Source organism: Lotus japonicus, chromosome 4 (genome assembly GCF_012489685.1).
Source record: "Lotus japonicus ecotype B-129 chromosome 4, LjGifu_v1.2".
NCBI classification, from domain to species: Eukaryota; Viridiplantae; Streptophyta; class Magnoliopsida; order Fabales; family Fabaceae; genus Lotus; species Lotus japonicus.
Window position 1 is genome coordinate 69,801,660 of NC_080044.1, and position 23,358 is coordinate 69,825,017.

The following is a 23,358-nucleotide window of genomic DNA, read 5'->3' on the forward strand; positions in this document are numbered from 1 at the left end:
GAAGTTAGATTTGGGGGTGGCAACTAGCAAGGCATCTAACTCCTTTTCAAATGGGTAATTGGGACATGGATCTTACACGTCTAGTATCTACCAAAGAATAAAACAAATCTTAATGAGAGACTTTGTTTATTTTTGGGGCTACCCTCATCCAAAGGGTCTGCACCTTTTAATGTGTCCAATTCAAGTAAAAGCCAATTCAGGGAGCTTTCAAAGAAAGCCAAATAGCTTTTTGTTGGTAGTCCCCACTTTATTCAAAGAAACGCTGCCTTGAAATCACTTATTTTGCTTGCTTCTTTAGTATCAGACAGATTCAGTGAAATAAGCATTTTTGTACATATCATCCAATTGGATCTATCTTGAGAGGTTTCATAAAATGGAAAATGCCATATCCATGATATTTGATTCTGTAAAAATCTTAAAATCTAATTCACTAGCAAAAAACAGATAAAATTTCATGTGTTTCAAGAACATAATTACTTACACAATATTTAGTATTTACATTGGAAAAGCATAACAGTGACTTGTAAGGATCACATTCTCATGCTGCTTGTGGCGTTTTGGCTTATTTGTATCCCTTGGTTATAGGCTTATAGCACAAGTAGAAGTGGGCCATTTGAGAGCATTGGTTCTTTTTCTTTCCCTTTTTTTTTTCTCATGTCATTTTCTCAACTCTTGAAGAAGAAATATCCATTTTCTTAGGATAAAAGGACATGAACTGTATTTAATTGTTTTTGGTTGGATACCAAGTTGTGCTCGTGATTCCACATAAGTCACTTGAGCTGTTAAGCATAGTGTGAGACAGTGAGAGTCTCATGACAACAAAAACGACAAGGCCCAAACCTCAGCAACTTTGATTCGGAGTGCTGTATGCGCGGTCCATCGTTCTTTCACCAGGTGCTTTTTTAGTCATTCGACATTTACATAGCTATTTGTCCTTCACCAACATCTGCATGCAACAAATACTTTTGGTATTAATGTAGGCTTAATACATCAGAAGGCCTCTGAAATTGTAAAGGGAATCAAATTCAGGGCCTGTAAAATTTTCGCATCAAATTGGGTCCCTAAGAAAGTTTTTTTAATTCAATTAAGGCCAAATGCTGTTACACCTCAATTTTGTCCTACTAAGCAATTCCACATGGCTTTTTAATTTTTTTTTAAATAGAAAAATTATGAAACTTTATTTTTTATTTCCAACTCATACATTAAAACATAAATAAAAAAAATAAAAAACTTAATAAAATTCCTAATCTAAATAAAAACCTAATCTAATACCTAACCTAATCTATATTAATATTAATCCCTAATGAATAAAACATCATGAACAAACCCAGAAATAATCATTTTCTTCCTAATCTGATTCATCAACTCCCTAAGGACCCAAAACCCTAAATGTAGAAAAGTGCTGGTGTTGGGGTGGAGGAGGAAGGAGTGGAGGAAGAGGCGCGATCAGAGGAGATGAAAGAGGGTGGATCTAGGGTGCGCGGTGGTGGTGCGATTGGTGGATCTGGGTTATGGGGTGCGTGGATCTTGGGTGGTGGTGGTGCGTGGATCTGGGGTGCGCTTCCTCTTCCATTGCTCAGGGACCAGTATAAGGAAGAGGAGGAATTCGAAGAAGGGGAGGCAAGAACAAGAACGACAACGACCCAATGTCGTTTCGGTGTGCTCAGGCCGCGAATTGGACTTACAGGGGAAGAAGAGCTCAGGCAGCGATTTCCAAGGTGCAAAAACGAGCCATGGATGGCGATTTGGACTTACAGGGGAAGAAGAGCTTCCTGTTCCTTTGTTTTGAAGCACTGCTGGTGCTTTGTAAGATTGTGAGAGGGGAGGTGTTTTGGTTGACTTTGATGTGCCGTTATGGTTGATGGTATAGTGAGTAGTGGTGGGTTAGAGGAGAAGGAGGAAGAGAGATGAGGAGGTGGTGGTGGTTGTAGACTGCTGGGTTTGATGGAAGAAGGAAAGTGGATGAAGATAAAGAGGATGAAGATGAAGAGGTAAATGGAAATTTGTGAGAGGGATTATTAGATTAGGTTAGATTAGTTTATTAGGTAGATTATTAGTTTGTTTAGTTAAGGATTATTAGATTAGATTATTTATTAAGCTTTTAAATTTTTTTTTTCTGATTATTTAATTGAGTTGGAATTAAAAATAATTTTTTATTATTTTTTAATTAAAAAATAATAATAAAAGCCACGTGGAATTGATGACTGAGATAAAATTGAAGGCTGGCACACTTTGGCCTTAATTGAATTAAAAAAACTTTCTTAGGGACCCAATTTGATGCGAAAATTTTACAGGCCCTGGATTTGATTCCCTTTACAATTTCAGGGGTCTTCTGATGTATTAAGCCATTAATGTATTTTCACAATTGACAAGCACGAGATTACATTATTCGAGGTTTAAAAAATCATATTAAGTGAATAAGCCCCTCTTAACAAATAATATTGATTACATATCGTTCAATGATCAAACCTACGACTATGCTTAAAAAACTCAGTTATTGTTGGAATCAAATGTCATAGTCAAGTCCCACATCGGAGAAGTCAGAGAAAGAGAGAGAGAGAGTTTATAATGAGATAGACTCATAAATCTAATTCTTTAAGGTTTTTGGTTAAGATGTGGTGTCAAATATCTTCTTGGTGTTTCCCTCGACCTTGCCCCACGGGTCCTCGCCGTGACTTTCCCCAACAAGTGGTATCAGAGTCGATGGTTCGTGGACCATGGTAACGGCTCCTTGTGTCGAAAGTCTTCCTAGCAGAGCTGGCTAGGCAGCGGGTTCCGTTGAGCAGCGAACGGCGGCTCAAGGGTGGATAGCTTCCGCAGACGGGAGGACCATGGGTGATGTGGTTGATGGACTCACACTTGAGGGGGATATTGTTGGAATCAAATGTTAGAGTCAAGTCTCACATCGAAGAAGTCAGGGCAAGAGGGAAAATTTATAAGGAGATGAACTCATAAAACTAATGCCTTATGATTTTTGGTTAAGATGTGGTGTTCACCTGGTTAATTGAGCTGGGACTTGGTACATGCAACAAATATTTTAGCTGCACTAATAAGTATCGTCTGCATGATATTACTAAATATAAAAAATATTAAAAATTTAAAAAAATATTCAATTGATAGATAGAAAACTATTTTACTAGTGAAGATAAATTTAAAAAGTAAAAAATTAACACTTAAATTTTAAAATATCTATGAAATTGTCTAATTAATAAAATAATATTTACAAAAATTTATAAATATCATATTTTGAATATGATCAATTAACATTAGGTGTCAAATTGTGCATATTGTAAATTTATACCACCTTGCAAAATTTTGTAGAATGTAACCTATAAAATTTATATCCTTTAGTGAAAGAGATTAATTTCTATACACCGACGGTGTAAATAAGTTTTACACCATCATTCAATTACATCTCTTCATTTTGTTAGCTCATAATTAATTTTAAATTTAATAATATCTAAAATAGAAAATGAAAGGTTGTGATTGAATGATGGTGTAAAACTTTTTACACCGTCGGTGCATAGAAATTAATCTCTTAGTGAAATGTCACGACAATGTAATTTCGTGGTTGTTTGTTATGAAAATACATTAATACCAAAAGTATTTGTTGAACCATGTGATAGTATCTACATTATCATGCATATCAAAATTTAGATAATTCAAATGATTGTACGTACGTAATCTTATAACATATCATATAGTAAATGAAATTATATGATGAAGTGTCAATTAGTTTTTAACTATTATTGATCTTGCGTCATGCACAGATGGAATAAGAGTAATTTGTCCGTATACATTATACCTTTTTTCATATTTCTTTTTTTTTTAAATACGTATATCACTTATTTAATTTTTTTTCTAATCCGAGTTACATTCTAATTCCCTCTTTTTTTTAAAAAAAAAAATTGTTATGCTTTGAATCAATATACCAAAACCATTTTAATCGTTCAGATGTATATACGAAAACAAAAAAATACAATACTACAATTTTTTGAGTTAATTTTCAAATCAATCCTTTAAAATTATTTTATATCAATTTTTTATAGCATATTGGAAATCATATTACATTCATTTTTTTTATTTTGTAATACAAAAAAATAATCATAATCATTAAAAAAAGTCTTTGTCAGCATACATCTTAATGGTAGAAAAGTCATAATTGACTTTTATTAATTATTCTAATGTCATTAAAAACAATTAAATGTCAAATTAATACAATAGTTACTTTTGAAAAAAGTCACAATTGACTTTTGTTAATTATTTTAATGTCATTAATAACTATTAAATGCAATATTAATACATTAATTATTTTCAAAAATATGAAAATATTTAAATTACTAAAAAATCAGAAAATATAAATATATATTCAATTTTTGTTTTATTTTGTAATATAAAAATTAAATATAATCATTAAAAAATGGTCAGCATACATCTTAATAGTAGAGAAGTCACAATTTACTTTTATTAATTATTATAATTAATGTCATTAAGAATCATTAAATGTCAAATTAATATAGTAGTTATTTTTGAAAAAAGTCACAATTGACAATTATTCTAATACCATTAATAACTACTAAATGCAATATTAATTATTTTCAAAAATATAAATATGACAAAAGTGGAATATCTAGGCAACATCTTCCGCTGAATATTCACACTTCACAGTACCATGAGTACTATTCGAGTCATCTCCAGCACCACCATCAAGGCACCGAGTCAGAACGACGGTGACTCAGCTGAGAAAATCGATTTACCACCATGGGATCTCCAATTCCTGTTACTTGAAACCATCCAAAAAGGCCTTCTCTTCCACACAAAAAACCACCAAATCCACCACCTCCAACACTCCCTTTCCTCCACTCTCTCCTTCTTCCCACCCCTCGCCGGCCGCCTCGTCATCACGCGCCACCATGACAACAACAACAACAACTCCACCGCCACCTGTCACATCACATGCAACAACGCCGGCGTACTGTTCGTCCACGCCGCAGCAGAAAACACCTCTGTCGCTGACATCCTTCTACCCAACTACGTCCCTCCCATTGTCCACTCCTTCTTCGCACTCAACGGAGCTAAAAACCACGAAGGCACCTCACAGCCGTTGCTGGCGGTGCAGGCGACGGAGCTGCTCGATGGCCTCTTCATCGGCTTCACAATAAACCACTCTGTTGTTGACGGCAAGTCGTTTTGGCTTTTCGTCAACTCCTGGGCTGAAATCTCACGGGGTTCCCTTAATCCATCAAAATCCCCTGTTTTTCAACGTTGGTTTCCAAACTGCATTGAAGTTCCAATTCGATTTCCATTCACAGAGAAGCAAGCAGCTCAACAGTGCTCTGAGAAAATCCTCAACCCTCCCCCTGAGAGGATCTTCCATTTCACGAAGGAGAAAATTGCGGAGCTCAAGATGAAAGCTAACATGGAAGGTAACACGAATCGTGTATCTTCTCTACAAGCGCTTTTGACTCACCTATGGCGGTCTGTGATTCGTTGCAAACAGGTTAAACTGGAAGAAGATGTGAGTTACTTCTTGAGTATAGGAGTTAGGACCAGGATGGTTCCACCATTGCCGGAGGACTATTTCGGAAACGCGTTGGTGGTGGGTGGTGTTACCATGAAAGCAGGGGAGCTGGTGGTGGAAGGTGGGCTAGGGAAGGTTGCTATGGAGATGAATAAGATGGTTTGTTTGCAGTCTGATGAGACGGTGAAGAAGGAGTATGAGACTTGGGTGAAGAAACCGTTGCTGATTTCGCCGACCATGCTGAGCGTTAGTCATTCCTTGGCCACCAGCAGTTCGCCGAGGTTCGATGTTTACGGAAATGATTTTGGGTGGGGGAAGCCGGTGACTGTTCGGAGTGGCCGTGCCAATAAAGGATATGGGAAGATTACAGTGTTTGCTGGGGTAGAGGAAGGTAGCATTGACATTGAAGTGTGCCTTCCTATTGAGATTCTTGAGGCATTGGGAATTGACCCTGAGTTTACTCATACATTTTCCAATTAATGGAGGTTCAAACTTCAAAGCAAAACCTTGGTGTAGTTCAGTCCATATTTCATTTCAGATTCATGAGTATGATTATAATAGTATTAGTATTAATTCTTACTAGTATTGATCTCGCGCCATGCAGGATGAAATAAGATCACTTTATTGACATACATAAGAAATTTTTTATATTGACTTAAAGGGTCTAAAGGCCCCTGAGATTACAAAGGGAATCAAATTCAGGACCTGAAAAATTTTCGCATCAAATTGAGTCCCTAAGAAATTTTTTTTAATTCAATTAAGGCCAAATGTTGCCACAGCTCAATTTTGTCCTAGTCACTTTTACCACGTGGCTTTTATAATTATTTTTTAATTAAAAAAATTATTTTTTTAATTCCAACTCATTTATTTAAGTAGAAAAAAATTAAAAAACTTAATAAATCTCTAATGTAAATAAAATCTCTTAACTAAATAATAATAACAAAAAACATGAAACCCAACAAGAAATTAACAATCCCTTCAACATCAAACAACACAGATCTAGGGTTTCACTAACAATTCACAAATCTTCATCCTCAACCCCAACAACTGTTATCTTCTTCCTCAACTCCCAAAAAACCCATTCTTCTTCTTCTTCTTCCCCACCCCCACCCACCCAACAAACCCAAATCTTCATCCTCAACCCCAACAACGGTTATCTTCTTCCTCAACTCCAAAAAAACCCATTCTTCTTCTTCTTCTTCCTCTTCTTCCCCACCCCCACCCACCCAACAAACCCAAATCTCCATCCTCAACCTCAACAACTGTTATCTTCTTCCTCAACTCCAAAAAAACTCATTCTTCTTCTTCTTCCCCACCCTCACCCACCCAACAAACCCAGACAACCAGAACCCCACCACCCTCAATCCACATGCAAATCCGAGTTCAGTCTCACCTCACCAACCTAGATCCAGCCCAGATCGAAGCATATCCAGACAAATTGATGCAAGGAGATGGTAAAGGTGCAGTAAGGAGAGCTTGGGTTTGGCAATGGCAGCAAAAAAGTGTTGGGTGTGGTGGTTGGGGTGGGTTTCAGTTTTGTTGGTTGCTAGCTAAAGAAGATGAAATTTGGGGTGGGTAGATAGTGGTGGTGCGTGGGTTTGGAGGTGTTGAGGTGGGTTGGGTTCTTATTTCTGGATTCTGAATTTTTGGTGTGGTTATGGGTTTTCAATGGTGGAGGTTGAAGAGGTGAGGAAGGTTGCAGGGAGTGTTTTGTTTTATTTTTAGATTTAGGTTTTTATTTACATTAGAGATTTTATTAAGTTTTTTATTTTTTATTTATGCTTTAATATATGAGTTGGATTTAAAAAATTAAGTTTTAGGAATTTTTTCAATTAAAAAAAATTTAAAATGCCACGTGGAAAAGCTGAGTAGGCTAAAATTGAAGCCACTTCAGCATCAGACACACTTTGTCCTTAATTGAATTAAAAAAAATTTCTTAGGGATTCAATTTGATGCGAAAATTTTCCAGGTCCTGGATTTAATTCCCTTTGTAATCTCAGGGGCCTTTGGACCCTTTAAGCCTTTTATATTTCGTCTCTCATTTTTTTAATAGGCTAATGTTAGTTATTAATTGTTAGTAAATAAGTTCTTTCACCACCAGGGTTTGAACATTGACCCTTCACCCTTCTCGTTTATCTTTTTTTAAATGCGTATATCACCTATTTAAGTTTTTTTAAGCCTATTTACGTTCTAATTCTAGTTTTTTTCTAATTTGTTATGCTTTGAATCAATATACCAAAATCATTTTAATCTTCTAGATGTATATACGAAAACATAAAATACAAAAATTTTGAGTTAATTTCCAAATCAATCATTTAAAACTATTTGATATCAATTTTTTTGATAACATATTTGATATCATTTTAAATGTAAGAGTATAACATTCATTTTTTTATTTTGTAATATAAAAAATAACCAAATCATTAAAAAAATGACTTTGTCAGCTTATATCTTAATGGTAGAAAAATCACAATTGACTTTTATTAATTATTCTAATGTCATTAAAAATCATTAAATGTCAAATTAATACGGTAGTTATTTTTGAAAAAAGTAACAGTTGACATTTGTTAATTATTCTAATGACATTAATAACTATTAAATGAAATATTAATAAATTAATTATTTTAGAAAATATGGAATTATTTCATATTTAAATTACAAAAAAAATCAGAAAATATAAATATAACATCATCTACCTACTAATTATAGTATGAGCGAGAAAATTTATGAAGAAAGACATAGAATAAGAGGGTGATACTTAAATTGCCATTTTTTTGTTTCAGAAATAGTATAGGATTTGCATGAAATTGGATAAACTTCAACTACTACTTTATAAGAACAATAAATCCAGTGGTTGCATTAATTAATTTTGCATTCTTAAAAAAATATTACGTGATGCAAGTATAAAATTCAACTTTTTAAAAAATAAATTAAATTCTGACTCCGTGGATCCCAACACACATTTTTCCCTATGAGACCTTTATGGCCCAAGTGGTAAACTGTGAAGTTTTCCATGGATTCTTATTGCTTTGGAATATTTTGGTAGTCATAATTTAGTGTTGCAGTATACATATCCTTCTGAAAATGGCAAAAAAAAAAGAAAAGAGAAAGACAAGGAGTACAAGTGCATATATATACCAACTTAGGGTCCTATAATCAGCCTCCCCTACATCGTATCGCTTTCTGCTAAATACTAATAGTGACACAACTATAACAACTTACAGTAACCTACTGTACACTTCGATTGGCTGATGAAAAAAAAAGTACAGGAAAATATAACAATTTTGTACAAGCCTTGACCTTTCTACTTACAAAATTGACCCTGTACATCATATATCTTAAATCTAAAACCCCCATATGTTTGGTGCCTGCCTCTAGGTTCTTTATGAGAATTTTGCATGATACTCAAGATAACTGAAGCCTTTATTGCTTTTGACAAAAGGATCTTGTACTCAAAATGGTCCTTTGATTTTGCAAAGTTTTGTCTTTCTTTGTATGCCCCAGTTACTGGCTTTCCCATTCTCTACTTCCATTGACAAAAACCATTAAAACTTGCACCGTGTATAGCAGAATCAAAATGCTCTACTAACCACCTCCAACTTTGGCATATTAACAGGGCAGTGTCAACCAAATTCATAACTGTGATGCTTTTAAGAAATGAATTTTGTACTTACTCCCTAATTTCTCTTTTCAGTGAAGTCTGTTTGGGGTAGAGAAGTACTGCCAATGATAAAGCAAGTACAAAACCAACGATACCACTAAATGGTTGAAATGGATGATACCCCATTATCCACATAGGAATGTTGGCCTTATTGTAATATGTTAAAACACCACCCTTTTGCAAGAAAAAAGTGGATGCCATCATCCCTGTACGTATCCCGATAGGGATGGAGAGACTACCTCCATTTCTCTCTCGGAAACCTGACAAAGACAACGATAAAAGCCAAAGTCCTGGTATTGCTTGTAGAGACCTGAAAACCCAACCAAAAGAGAAGGTTTTGACTTGGAATGAAGAGAATAAGACTGATGTAGACTAATCATATCTAGAAAAGAAAATCCAAGGAAATTAAGTTCAAGGAGCCTTTGAGCTTCAAGCACATAAATGGGAATGTTATTTGTAATGAATTATAATCATACCTAGGAAAGAAAAAAAATATATTTTGTTAAAAGGACAAATCCCATGTTAAAGTGGGAAAGTTCAGGAAGGCTTTGAGCTTCAAGCACATAAATGGTAAAGAAAATTATATATCAGGCTACACCCCTCAATTACCAAGCTTTGGGGTGGGGAACAATTTTTTGATAAGATAATGTTAGTTTTACGTGACTCTCTCACATAATTCACATAATATTGCAACTGCTTTCCTTTTCTCACTCCTCTCTCTATCTCTCTCATTTTTTTGAATAGAAACAAACAAAAGAACGAATGAGGACAAAAAGAAAGATAAGAGTAATTAAAACAGAAATAAGAGATTATGACTAGACGATTTCCTGGTGAATGGGAAAATTTGAAGGCAGATAAGGGTCCTGAAAGTGTAATGGATGAAACACAATAGGCAAAGCATAACTCTAAAAAGAAGACAGACCTCTGCAATATAGAAAATGCTAGCCCGGAAATTATGATTCCTTGATGATACCCGATATCAACTGTAATTTCCTGGGGCAACCATGACCTGAAAAGCAGTTCTTCCACCATGGAAATAGCACTTGCCATGACAGTTCCTTGAACAACTACCAGGCCCATTTGACCGTACACTTTTAGCCAAGTCATGGCATCTGAAGGTGGAGTATGAGGCCAAGAGAAGCTTGCACAACCAATAAATGCATTCACGGCATGAATTGAAAAAACAAAGATGACTCCACCGACAAAACCACCAGCAGAGCCTTTCAAAAATTTAATCAGCTGCATCAAGGATAAAGAAATTAGCTGATCTTTCATGAAACAGTACACAAGTAGTTCTGGTGAATTAGTTATTCAATGAATATTTCATATTCTCCTAAACTCCCTCACCCGTCCGCAAATAAAAGTTGAAGTAAAAAGGATGTGCGAAATTTACCTTTATGTGTATAACTGTATATTGAAGAAAAGAAGTCTAAAGCATTAATTCAAAGTCACAAATAAGCAAAAGCATGAAGATTTAGAATAACTTGCATACTAAGTAAATTTTGGTCATTTATGATACAAATTGAAGTAAATAACAAAGTTACGATTCCTATCTAAATTGAGGAAGAAGGTTATTTAATGATCTCTAACATAATTTGTTTCTCACCTACCTTTTCTTCTTGAATATTTATTCAGTTGAATTATCAATTGTGATGTATTTTTGGTCAATATTCTTTTTTGTTGATTTTTCACCATTAATGTTAGTATTTTAATAACATTCATGTTCTACTAATTTGTAAATAAACATATCGAAAGAGAACATATCCAAGTTATAGCTAAATTGCACATAATGGATCTAGGTCGGTGTATATAATTAAATACCCAATAGGTAAGGGTATGGGTATTAAGTCTATCAACACAAGTACCGGCTCACGTAAGGATTTTTTTTAATGCAAGTATGAGGATGAGTACTGTACCTTATCCAAACTGTACTCATATTTATTCCTAATTATATGGTTATATATAATTTATCTATCCCCTCCAGTCTTCCAAACAGATACCATATGTTAACAAACTACTAGATCTAAAAGCTTCGGTAATTGTCCGAAATCCTAAAAATACTACCAATCATAACATTCTAAATATATTTATTAAAATGTTACAAGTATTTCCTCTGCCCCCTCTATGAAAGCAAACTTTAGCACATTTATGGTGGGAAAAGGCTTTTTGTTATTGTCATTATTATTGATCTTCCTTGTCATTCCCTATATATCTAACTAGATATATCTATATAATAGATGAAATTTCAATTTTAATATAGATAGCTCAAAAAAAATAAGGAAAAGATAAAACATTATAGTTAGAACCTCAGACATATCCAGATAATCTCCAACACACTCTACTGAAACTACTCTCAAACACATTCCATTGGTTTTATGTCAAACATTTACCTTTTGTGGTGATGTCAAGTCCAGCCCATACTGTTCAAATGAATTTTGGTACCCACGGATTCTTTTCCCCCATAACATAACAAGTATCATTATAGCAGTGTAGAGGCCAAGTATGCTAGCAAACTCCACTATTTTGGAAGGAGTCTTTGTCGCCAAACTCTGAACGATTGTTGGAAGCAGTGGAATAACAATAGGAGACCATAGAACAAGGGTCATGCCGACAAACCCACAAATCCTAGAGGAGGGGAAATCAGTGCAGTTTGAGACTCATGTTAAGACAAATAAAACTCAGGCATTAAAAACTGATAGTAAGACCTATGGAAGATATATTCACACTTAAGTGAATACATGGGTAAAAATTACATTAGATAGGGACCAGCCTTTAGATGGAAATAGAAAGGATTGTGCAAATAGTGGTCATCTTTTTCAGGTGCAAACGTCTCGTCATAATCTACCTCATATTCTTGTTTGTTACCCAAGTCAACTAACTGGGCCTTGTAACCAGAGAGAACCATCAAATTTAGCTTCAGAGAGTACACCCATGTGCAACCAACGGGTTTACCACCAAGGGGGTAAGGAACAGTATTCCTAGTGAAATTCTCTTGAAGTGCTTGGCGCTCAATCTGTGCAGTGTGCCTTTATGAGTTATGCTCCCACACAAAAAACTAGCTTAGGGTAAGGGTTTCTCTACCTTTATAAGGGCTATTGGTCACTCTAGTCAATGTGGGACTTCTCAAGATCACTCTCAACAAAGTCTTTCCATAAAATATCTCAAGAATAGATAAATCTTTGTTTCTAACTAATGAAAAGCCAATAGATTTTTCAAACTATTGTTTTTTCAAGATTAATATTGTTGGCTCTCTACTAAAATTAACAGTGGATTATGATATATGTAGCTAAATTATTGCAATTTTTACATTATACCAGGTAATTCCACAATGGAAGGCCACATTAGCAGAAGTACAAAAAAAAGATAACGAAATGAACATTCACCAGTTGAAGTTACCTCTGAAACAATGGGCGTTCAGCAATATGCGAGAATGAGATAAGCCTATCTGTCAAACTCATTGCACCACGTATACCACCCCACAGCAAAGCAATTTTTCCTACAAGCCTCAACATGCCACCTTTCTGTCCTAAATCAGCTAGCATGGCAACCATTCTGTTCAAGAAGGGAAGTTGCCTTAAATTATTAGGAATAAAAAACCACTAGAACCTATTACTTTGGTAACATCTGTGCTCTGACCTTTCTTGATCCACTTCACCATCTTCTTTAGTAGGTACAACTGGACTAGCAACTGACATGGCTTTCTCAGCAAGGCTTGTGACTAAGTTATTCTGGTTCTTTTCAGATCCTTCCTCCTTAAACTCTTGTGGTTCCTTTGAATGGTGCTCTTTTATTTTCAAATATGTGGATGAGCTTTCAGAAGTTTCATTTCCTAGTTGTGGATCCTGGAACAGAGAAATTTAAGTATAAAACTCAGACAACTCTATTTACACGCAACTTACAGTTTAATAGTGTCAAAAACCAATTATTCCAAAAGCTTAAGTTGTTCGGTAAGGGCCGCAGGAATGGTTTTATAATATCATTTCTAACACACCCCCTCACACAATAGTCCATTTGGGCTTGAAGCATGGACAATGCACAGGCCCACCTACTCTGTGCTAATATTCAACTTTTTGTTAGAAGAATTGGGGGCGGCAATGATCGCACTTTAGACCGCTTGGTCATAGAGGCTCTGATACCATGTCAAGAACCAATTGTTCCAAGAGGTTAAGCTGTTGGGTAAGGGCCACATGAATGATTTTATATTATTATTTCTAACAAATAGTAAACTGGTATTTATCCCATCTGCTTCACCACTTTCTGTTCTTTTCTCATTTAAAGGATACATACAACTTAAGTCAGTCCAATACCAAGTAGATTCTTTCAAGTTATAATTGATCGAGAAAAATCATAAATACGAAGCAACTTCAGTAAAAAGTATATTGAATACATAAAATGGAGATAACAAGAGAAACATTAAATAATGAGTAAGCCAAGACACACAAGAGAAAAAATGTATGATAGAGAGAAAAATATGAGGAATTAGTGCAGTATATATATATATATATATATATATATATATATATATATATATGGAAAGATAGTTAAGCAAACCAAGTGATAAAAATAAAACACTTGATCCCTATCTTGCAACAGAGGTTTAAATTGCAACTTGCAAGCCAAGAACACTGAAAGCAAAAGAAGAGATTGAACTAATACCTTCTGTTGAATGAGTAAAGCAGAAGCCCCAAGAGCAGCTGTAACAGCACCAACCATGACAGTACTTTTGCTTGCATTTTCTGATTCACTTTGTACCAACTCACTATTGATAGGATTGTCCAGACCAGTTTTTTCATCAGGTACTTGATCTATATCTGTTACACCAACAATGTCATGATTCTTTTTTCTAGGTTTTTCCCCGTCATCATGGCCCAGATATCTACTCTGGCCGTTATCTTGAAGTGAAGCTACATCAAAATATTTCCTTAAGGTAGCTAATATGGATCCAACAATAACACCAACAGGCATCACTTTTCTCAGGCAGCTTGTTTGCGGAACAGAAGATGATATTACCCTAATGATATGTTCCCCATCAAGAGTACCAACATTTTCTATAGCACCCCCAACAACATGATCTTGACTTTCAGTATTTTGTTGCACCTTGCTATCCACAACAGCCAGTGAAACCGCGTCTGCCACATACTCCAGATCTCCCGCAAGCATCGATTTCATTTCTATCATTTCTTCAGCATTCAGCTTGCGTCCAACTTCCATCTTCAAAGAATCTAGTACTCTGTTTTTCACTAATTGGATCAATTCCTCTGACCTGTCTTCACCAGTATCAATCATGCTGTTCCCAGTGTCTGTTGTTATGAACTCTTTAACAGGTTCTTGTTGCTTTTCAGTATCTATTATTACATATGGTGGTTCAATATACTGCTCTGCATCAACAGATTTCGCAGACGAGGAGGCCTTCATCTTGCGTCCAGCCTCATAAGTTTCAGCATCAGCAGAAGCAATTTCCATGCCTTGTGGTTGTTCAAAAGGCTTCCATTGACCTTCTTCTGGGAAATAGCCAAGCAATAATGCAGTAGCTGTGTTTAAATCAAGTGATTTGGCAGAGACCTCCGAAACAAGATATTTACGAAGGTATTCTTTGTAAGGCGAGTCAGTATGTGCACCTGCAGGTGGCGAGTCAGTATGTGCACCTGCAGGTATGAACACCGGCATCCTATTTACCTGTCTCTGTCCATCCCATTTATCAACAAGAGATGTTTTGTCAATTAGTTGACTAGTCGTGTTACTTTCCTTCTTAACAGGGTGATCATTAGAGTTACAATTGTGAGAATTGAATACAACACTCCCATTAATTGTACTCAGGCTTTGAGTTTGTTGTTCCTTTGTATGACAAGAATCATTCTTCAAGAATGTGTCATTATGGTGATCTACAGAAGGATTATCACATGTGCTGGAATCATTGTTCTGGCTATTACCTTCTTCCTGCCCTCCTAACTTGTGTTCAATATCGTTTCCATCCTTGACTTTATCTTCATTGTCTGAGCTCTGTTCAAGCTGAGTTAACATATTTTCTATCACACCAAAAACACTATTCATAGCCACTTGGGTGGAGTCATCCATTCCTGTCAACGCATCCATTGCTTGAGAAACACTGATGGAAGAGGCACTGGAGTCTGAGTCAGAAGAGTTAGGTTTCTGCGAAATAGGCTGCATATTCTTGTTATCTTTCTTCTCGTCATCATTACCTTCCTTTTCTATTGTTTGGTTCTCAGAGGACAGAGAAGATGAAGATGGTTCATCTTTTGCATCAGTTGATGTCGTTTTACTTTGATCACTAGAGAAATCCTGACTTTTCTCTTCAACCTCCAAGGTGTTACTTTCCTCTCTGTCTGTTTGAGGTATTCCACCATTTTGGTTTTTTTGTTCAGCAGCAGCTACTGTTTCAAGGCCACCTGCCCCATCAGAATGGCTGGGAGTAGATGGTTTAGAACCTATTTCCAATCCTTTCTCGCTATGATCAATATCAGGAACGACTTTTCCTATTAATTCCTCTTCTGTGTCATTATTGTCTCTAGACTCTCCAGTTTCCTTCCTGAGAGAACCAGAAGAACCAGATTCGTTGTTGGATTCCTGAGGTTGAGCTAAATTTGCAGAATTTGGTGATACCTCTAGTGGAATACCTTCTGTTTCTGTTCCTTCAGCAGATTCACCCCTGCCACTTGGAGCACTATCAGAGCCATCTGTAGAACTATCAGTCTTTTTTATCTGATTCAAAGATGACTGATCTTCAGACTTAACTTCTGCACTTGGCACTCCTCTTGATTTTTCTTGGTTCTTTTGCCCTGGTGATGGTTTAGGGGCCTGACTCATACCAAGAATCCTGTCAAACTTCAAGTCAGAGCCTTGTGAATGCATAATTCCAGACACGGCATCTGTTAACTTTCCACGAACATCTTCTGGAACAGCATCTTGTAAAGCTTTTATGAGTGTCTCTCCCTGACCCACTGCAGTTAATACCTGGAAATTTGTCACAAATGTCACTGCAATTACAAGATTCTGAAATAAAGCTATAATTTAGATAAACCATTACGAATATTACATGATACTAGAAATAACATAATTAAACAAGTAACCAAAGCCAAATTTAAGAATAAATGAAGACAATTCATTTAAACTATCAGCATAAGAACAAAGTGACCCAAGCCAAATTTCAAAACTATTGCTTTTGAAATTCGTCAATTTGTATTATTTATAGAAGAATAAAAATAAAAGGAATATGAACCACTGAGGACAAAAAATGTCATATTCCCAGTTAGGAACCTTCAAAAGACTTAGGTAGAAAAAAGATGATTTTATTGATTGAAAGAAATTGACATAACTACTCCAAGGGTTTCCCCTTACAACTGAGCTACTGCTCTGTTTTTCCAAAATAGCCAATGTGAATCTCCTAGAGTTTCTCACTATTTATTTAATTGAGTCTTTTCTAACTGACTAACTTTCATTCTACCTCTCTATCCTAACATTCCCCTAGAAAAGGAAGAGTGCCAAAATTTTTGGTAAATGATTGATCACTGATGAATTCCAAGAAACAAAATAACCAGATTATTTAAAACTATCTCTGTTATCAATAAAGGAATTGTTGAGCATACGATACCTGGAATGAATTTTTTTTCCCTCTTCCTTAAAACCTTTATCAGTTAGGTTAGTTCTCAGATAAGCTCTCCAACATAACCAAGTTATTCCGTTTTGCCATAATTTTAACTAAAATGGTAAGAGTCCAAGTTACAAATATCTCATTGTAGATAGCAACAGAATACCGAACTGAAAAGATACACAACATAATTCAGAAACTGAAATACAGAAGGTTCACGGAAAATCCCAAATAATCACCAGGAGTACAGGAAATAAATATGGAGGATCACAAGTAAAAGCTGAAAACATAGAGGAGCTAGTCTGCTGAAATAAATATGGAGGATCACAAAAAATGCACCTCCCTCTTGCTCTTTTTTAGCAGCAAAGAAATATTATTAAAATGATAGAAATGACACCAAGTTATAAACACTTTATGCTCTACCTTTTTCTTCTTCTCTTCTGATAGAGTACCGGGCATGGTAACATCAAGCATATTCATTACAACTTGTGTGGTCTGTAGAACTTGACCATGGTCACTATCTACTGAGGCATCGTTCTCCTCTTCAGTCGAATCTGCATCAGAGCTAGTCTGCTGCAATGGACCATCTTTAACCTGTAAGCTAATATCTACCTGCTCAAAGTTCCTTTGTGGTTCTTGTTGGGACCTAGGCTGGCGGCTAGCATTACTCTTACCTCCTTCAAGAGAATCTTTGGTAGGACCAAGAGAGTATCCATTAAATGCATCTGACTGAGCAAGATCCAACAATTTGCTGACATTACCTTTCTTATCTGAGCTCACTTCCTCTAGAGCAGATAATCCTTTAGAAGGATTTATGGTTACATCTAAATCTGTTAGAAGAGGATGACGGCCCTTTAAGAGTCCCAGCTCCACTGCTGTGAGCCACTGCGTATATAAACATCAGAATATCACTTTGAAGGAGTAGACTAAAAAATCTCCCAAAACTCTACACGGGAAAAATAAATGATTTTTTGTAACAGTTAAGAGAACTGAAAACCTAACTAAAGATTTTGCATAGAAGCTATGTAGCCCTAGCTTATCTAGCTGAAGAAGAAATGAAGTAAGTTCCCGTTAATAAAAGATTAATGAATCTATCATCATGATAATTATGAGGCTTTTTCATTGTTTTATTGTTCATATATTTTTACTAATTTTTGTATTACATTACTTTAGTAAAAGAAGCAACTTGAAATCAATACTTTCAAAACTGACCATCCATTGAACAATAATCCCACTTTTTTGGAGTATAATCCCACTTGAAGAATGCTATATAAATAAGACAACAAAGGTATCCATAACTTGGTAGAGAGAGATAGTTACCTCAATTGTTAGAAGCTGGCACCACGATAAAGCAGACATGTCAGTATCCATAGCACTAGATGGTAAACAAGAACACAGGAGCAGGCTTGTGAATGGATTTTCTGCAATCAGATTCCGTGGAACTGAGAACACTGGAGCCATCCCATTATCACTCTGGTAAGATTTACAACTGGTAAGATTTCTCATTTTGGGCATTTGCATACATGCATAGGGAAATTAATACTTGGCAAATAACAAATAGTACAAATATTTCATAAAACCCATAGACTCATATATAGAGTTTATCCGTGCTAGACAAGAGTTAAAACATGTCATGAACTGAGAGTTGCAGATTATTTGTTTTTTTTTCTAAACGCTGTAAAATTCTACAGCGAAGAGCAAGGGTGAGGGAAAGGGGAGAAGCAGGACTGCCACTATGCATAACTCACCTTGCTCACATTTATTTTGTACAGACTGTTTTATTTAGTTTGTATAGCTGTAAATCTCTGTAAATTAGCCTTGAAATCAGTCTCAGATAAATAGGACAATTATGGGATGATTGTATGCTTCATATTTGTCATGAATCAATTATCCCAAAAGTAAGCTATTGGGTAAAGGACACATGAATGATTTTATTATTATATTTCTAACTCACACTTCACGCAAGAGCCCATTGGGCTTGAAACGTGGAAAATGCATAGGCCCACCGAAATTCAGCTTTTTTTTATTAGAATAATTGAGGGCACCAAGGGTCGAACTCTAGATCACTTGGTCATAGAGGCTCCGATACCATGTCATGAACCAATTATACCAAAAGCTTAAGTTGTTGTGTAAATGATACATGAATGGTTCTTTATTATATTTCTAACAATATTATTATGTAACTATAGTAACTTGAGTAACTATTGATCCTGATATTTATGAGACTTAATAAATATATCATTCTCAAGTGTGTAAGTGAGCACATGGATGATGGATTCACTAAATGCCTTCTCGTTTTCTCTGTTTCAACACATTTATTGCTTCTAAGCAGAATAGCAATGGCGACTCAAAACGTGTTTCAAAATTATCAAGACTGTAAGTCACATTTACTAAATGGAAAAAAAGTTCAATATGAGCTATTTGTCTGATTGTACATAGCAGGCAGGCTAATATATTCTACAACAGTTCAAATGCTAAAGCTGAGATGCCAATTTTACCTCATGCAGATTATTGCAAAGATATAGGCAAAGCAGATAATCAATTAGTTGAACAAAACAACATATAAAGTGTTATCAAAACCACAATAAATGAACGAATCATAGATAATTGAAGTCTCAATTCTCAAATCCTAGATAATATAAATAAGCATCTAATAACCTTCAACCAACTAGGTCTGGTTGCCTAGTCAGCGATCAATAGATCAAATAACGACCACTCTTATTATAATACCAATCCATCTTTAAGATACGTATTTCTAACATGGCAAAATATTTCAATCTCTCTTTGTCTTCTGTTTTTTAAGAGGCAGAAGAAGCTTGTGATTATTCCACTATCTTAGCGGTCAGGACACATTGAGATTCAATTGCAGACAGTTAGTTCTTCAGCATCTTGTGGATAATCAGGAGGATACTACTTACTCCAATCACAATCCCATCAAAACAATAGACCACTTAAAAAATTAATATTCAGCATAATGCGGTAACGCATGCTTACCTGTATGAAGAGAACAGGAATTTTAACATCCCTGATCATATTTCTTGTGCTGGATTTTGTATAAAAATCTTCTATATTCTCAAAGCCATAAGATACCATGGATATTGCTTCTTCAAAATCACGAACAGATTTTGCCAAAAGAGCTTTTTCCACATCAAAAACTTTAGTTTTGCCTTGGAATAGTGCCTACAGAAACAGTTAGATTTCATTTAGTCAAGTCATAAGCACTGGTGTTAAGAGATAGAAGCAAAAACCGATTGTGTGAGAACTGAGAAATCTCGATGCAGGCTAGGTAAAATAGGGAAAAGGTGGGTGAAGATTGAAAGCAATTTCATTACCTTATTTGTTTGTAGAATATCTACCAGTCCACCAATGAGTCTCTGATCAGTGACAATGTGATAAGGAGAGGCCTTTGTAGCTTCATCTAAATCAAAAGGATTGTCTATGCACGTAGCAGCCGTCAGTGGTGTTCTTTCCCCAACCTCAGCCAGGTATTTCGTCAGCATGTTTGCCCCATATCCCCAGCCAACACCCATCAAGGTCGTCCATGGCCTCGCCTTATTGATATACGTTATAGCTGTGCAGATATCATCGCTGTCAGCAGCTGTAAATAACCTACAGAACATAAAGCAGCTAAGAAGTCTTACCATTGTCTTATCTTTGCCATAAGTCTCTAAAGAGAAAACACTACTCCTAATCCATTATAAGAAATTACCCAATTCTCAGTCCCAGTGCAGACGAAAGAAGACAAATAGGACCATCAAAAGTCAAAGAAGTAAACGAACTTACGTTTGTTTGCATGAAAATGGAAGAATAAAAGGACGAGTAGCAGTTCAGTCCCCCTGTCCCCGGCCAATAGTAAGAACTAAGAACCTAACCCACCATCATCTTCAATCCAAAAGCACCATCCTCCTATCATTCACCCGATAACCACTATAATATGGACTATGAACTATCCAAATTCCAGAGCACTATTCCACACTTTGGCCCAGTTTTTGAATTGGCTTTTAGCATTCGACTCCTAACTAATAAGGAAAAAAGCACTTACAAATTTAAAAGTGATTCCAATTTTCTTCTCCTACTAGTGAAGTTCATCAAGCTAGCTCTTTATTGTCCACTACACTAATTCCCCAAAGAAGTAGCATATCGATTTTCGAATGAATACATCATCCCCTCCATGCAATGAATCATACAAAAAAACTGAGTAAAATGTGAACAGTTTACCCTAAATTACTTGCATCTGAATAATCTTATGAAAAAAGTTCAGAGTGATACCGAGGAGTGGTGAGAGGTGAAGAAGCGCATCCTCTGGGATTCATGACAACAGGGAAGTACCCTCTCTTGAGAGCTTCGACCACAAAGAGCTTTATATTATCGTCGGCGCTCCCTTGCGGCGTTCCGGGAACAAGCAAGAGAGTAGAATCCAAGCCACGCTCCTCTTCCAAATCCAAATTAGCAGGCCAATCCAATGAAACCACACCTCCATCCGGTGAAGTCACGCACACTCTCTGATAACTCAACTCATCCTCCTCCGATTCCCTCTCTCGCTTCCTCTTCTTCTTCTTCTTATTCTTCTTGACTTGAATCCTCCCATTGCTGACGCAGACGTAGTGCCTCTCCTCTTTGATAAGCCTCTCGCTGACATCGTCGTTCCCTTCGAACGAGATCGAAGGACAACGGAGGAGTACGAAGCGGTTAAACGGCGTCGGAGAAGAAAAGAGGATCCAGTCGCCGACATCGGAGAGCGGGGAACTGTTATCGGTGTTGTTGAGAGGTGAGGATTTGAATCGGGAGAAGAAAAGAGCGGCGGCGCCGGAAGCGAGGCCGAGAGCGGCGGGGGTGATGGAATCGAGGGAGTTGAAGAGGTTATAGGAGGAGGAGTTGATTTTGAGTCTGCGGCGGCGGAAGATGCGAAACTGGCGGGTTTGGGAGGGTTTGGCGGGAAAAAGGGAGGGAGTTAGGGTAACCGCCAACATGGTGGTTTCATGAGAGGAGGAGGAGGCTGAGGTGATCGATCATATATGATGACATTCTACAGTTCCGGTGAAGCGAGGGAGGCCTCAGCGGTCCAGGATTGTCCGTTAGTCGCTCGATGAAAGGTTGACGTCCACGTACCATTTCCTCTACATTTCTCCACCGCCCCTGTTACTATCACAGTATCACCTCACCTACATAGCTCCATTTTTTTGTTTTTATTTTATTTATTTATTTTTGAATGATTGAAGAAAAGAACAAAGCAAAAGTAAGTTAGGCTCATGCTATTGGAGGCAATCAACGGCAACAAGTCATGGAAAAATTATTAAAGGAACCCATTGCATGTGCAAAATAAAAAAATAAACAATCAGTATATATGAGTTTGTCTCACGATAAATGTGCTTGAAAAATCATTGAAGGAAACCTCATTGCATTGCATGTGCAAAATAATATATAAAAGAGTAAAATACACTCACCCCTCAAGGTTTGCAAGAATGACACTCCACCCCATTGTTTTTTAAAATCTACACTCCACCCCATTTTTTATAAAGGCAAAATTTAGTGACGAAAACAAATTCGTCACTAATAAAAAATAATTACTAATTAGTTAAAATTTAAATAAATTAAATGCATATACACTATCATACATCAATTTATGAAAATAATTTTACTGAATTAAATTTAAAAAAACCATCAACTCTGCCTGTTAAGTCCACGTCTCATCTATCTCCAAATCGTATTTCTCACCACAAACAGTCACCACCAAACCTTTGCTCCCTTTAACACGACGACAACCATCCCAGAATGTGAAACCCCATGGCACCACCATGCCTCAAAGTTTTGTTGCGACTTGAACCCCAGAACGTGAATCGCACATCCCCAAAGTCACTTGTTCAACTACTTGTTGTGAACTTCACCCCTTTAAGTTGTGAGCAAACACTTTGTTGGTTTAAGATGTTGTTGGATTTTGTTAAAAACGGTGCTCCACCGCATCGTTGGGTTCTAATAACCTCCGATCCACTTCATATTTCTTAATTTTGTTTCTCTATTTTCTTCACCACCCATTTGTGTTGCTTTTTGGAACGGGAGGCAGCAGTGGGGAATTTTCCGCAATGGGCGAAAGCCTGACGAAACAATGCCGCGTGGAGGTAGAGGGCCTACGGGTCGTGAACTTCTTTTCCAGAAGAAGAAGCAATGACGGTATCCGGGGAATAAGCATCAGCTAACTCTGTGCCAGCAACCGCGGTAAGACAGAGGATGCATGTGTTATCCGGATACAATCCAATTTTAAAAATTGGAGTTATAAATAGATTATTTTGATTAAAATTGAATTATTACCAAATATGAAAACACAAGCATGTTTCACTATGTTCGAGATATGGTTTGTCAACCGGTCATGTGTGCTATTGCAGAATTTGCATTGTGAATTTACGGAGGAAGAACGCGATTGAGAGAATGAGGAGGACTGTGATGTTTTCATTTTTATATTTATTGAATTATATTGAACATATTTTTTAAAATTATTGATTAACAATTTAAATAATAACTAATTATTAATGAAGAATATTTTTCGTCACTAAATTTGCCTCTATATAAAATGGG

At 36.2% G+C, this 23,358-nt stretch overlaps 2 protein-coding genes across 4 annotated transcripts; one reads left to right on the forward strand and one right to left on the reverse strand.

Moving 5' to 3' along the window:
- The first annotated feature begins 4,638 nt into the window (after positions 1-4,638).
- LOC130714836 (protein ENHANCED PSEUDOMONAS SUSCEPTIBILITY 1-like) lies at positions 4,639-6,170 on the forward strand. Its single transcript, XM_057564799.1, has one exon. The coding sequence runs from the start codon at positions 4,673-4,675 to the stop codon at positions 5,999-6,001; it is 1,329 nt and encodes a 442-aa protein (XP_057420782.1). The 5' UTR covers positions 4,639-4,672; the 3' UTR covers positions 6,002-6,170.
- Positions 6,171-8,516: 2,346 nt separating this feature from the next.
- Positions 8,517-21,958, reverse strand: LOC130714462 (uncharacterized). Of its 3 annotated transcripts, none has more exons than XM_057564356.1 (11): positions 21,058-21,954; positions 20,121-20,397; positions 19,783-19,968; positions 18,109-18,261; positions 17,212-17,673; positions 13,839-16,154; positions 12,819-13,024; positions 12,579-12,734; positions 11,573-11,807; positions 10,105-10,421; positions 8,517-9,492 (listed from the first exon to the last, which is right to left on the reverse strand). In XM_057564356.1, the coding sequence occupies exons 1-11, from the start codon at positions 21,756-21,758 to the stop codon at positions 9,192-9,194; spliced, it is 5,310 nt and encodes a 1,769-aa protein (XP_057420339.1). In that variant the 5' UTR covers positions 21,759-21,954; the 3' UTR covers positions 8,517-9,191. The 3 variants fall into 3 exon arrangements, with proteins under 3 accessions (XP_057420339.1, XP_057420340.1, XP_057420341.1); XM_057564357.1 differs by having other exon boundaries at positions 20,121-20,359; positions 21,058-21,183; XM_057564358.1 differs by lacking the exons at positions 8,517-9,492; positions 11,573-11,807 and having other exon boundaries at positions 10,284-10,421; positions 21,058-21,958.
- Between the last annotated feature and the right edge of the window lie 1,400 nt (positions 21,959-23,358).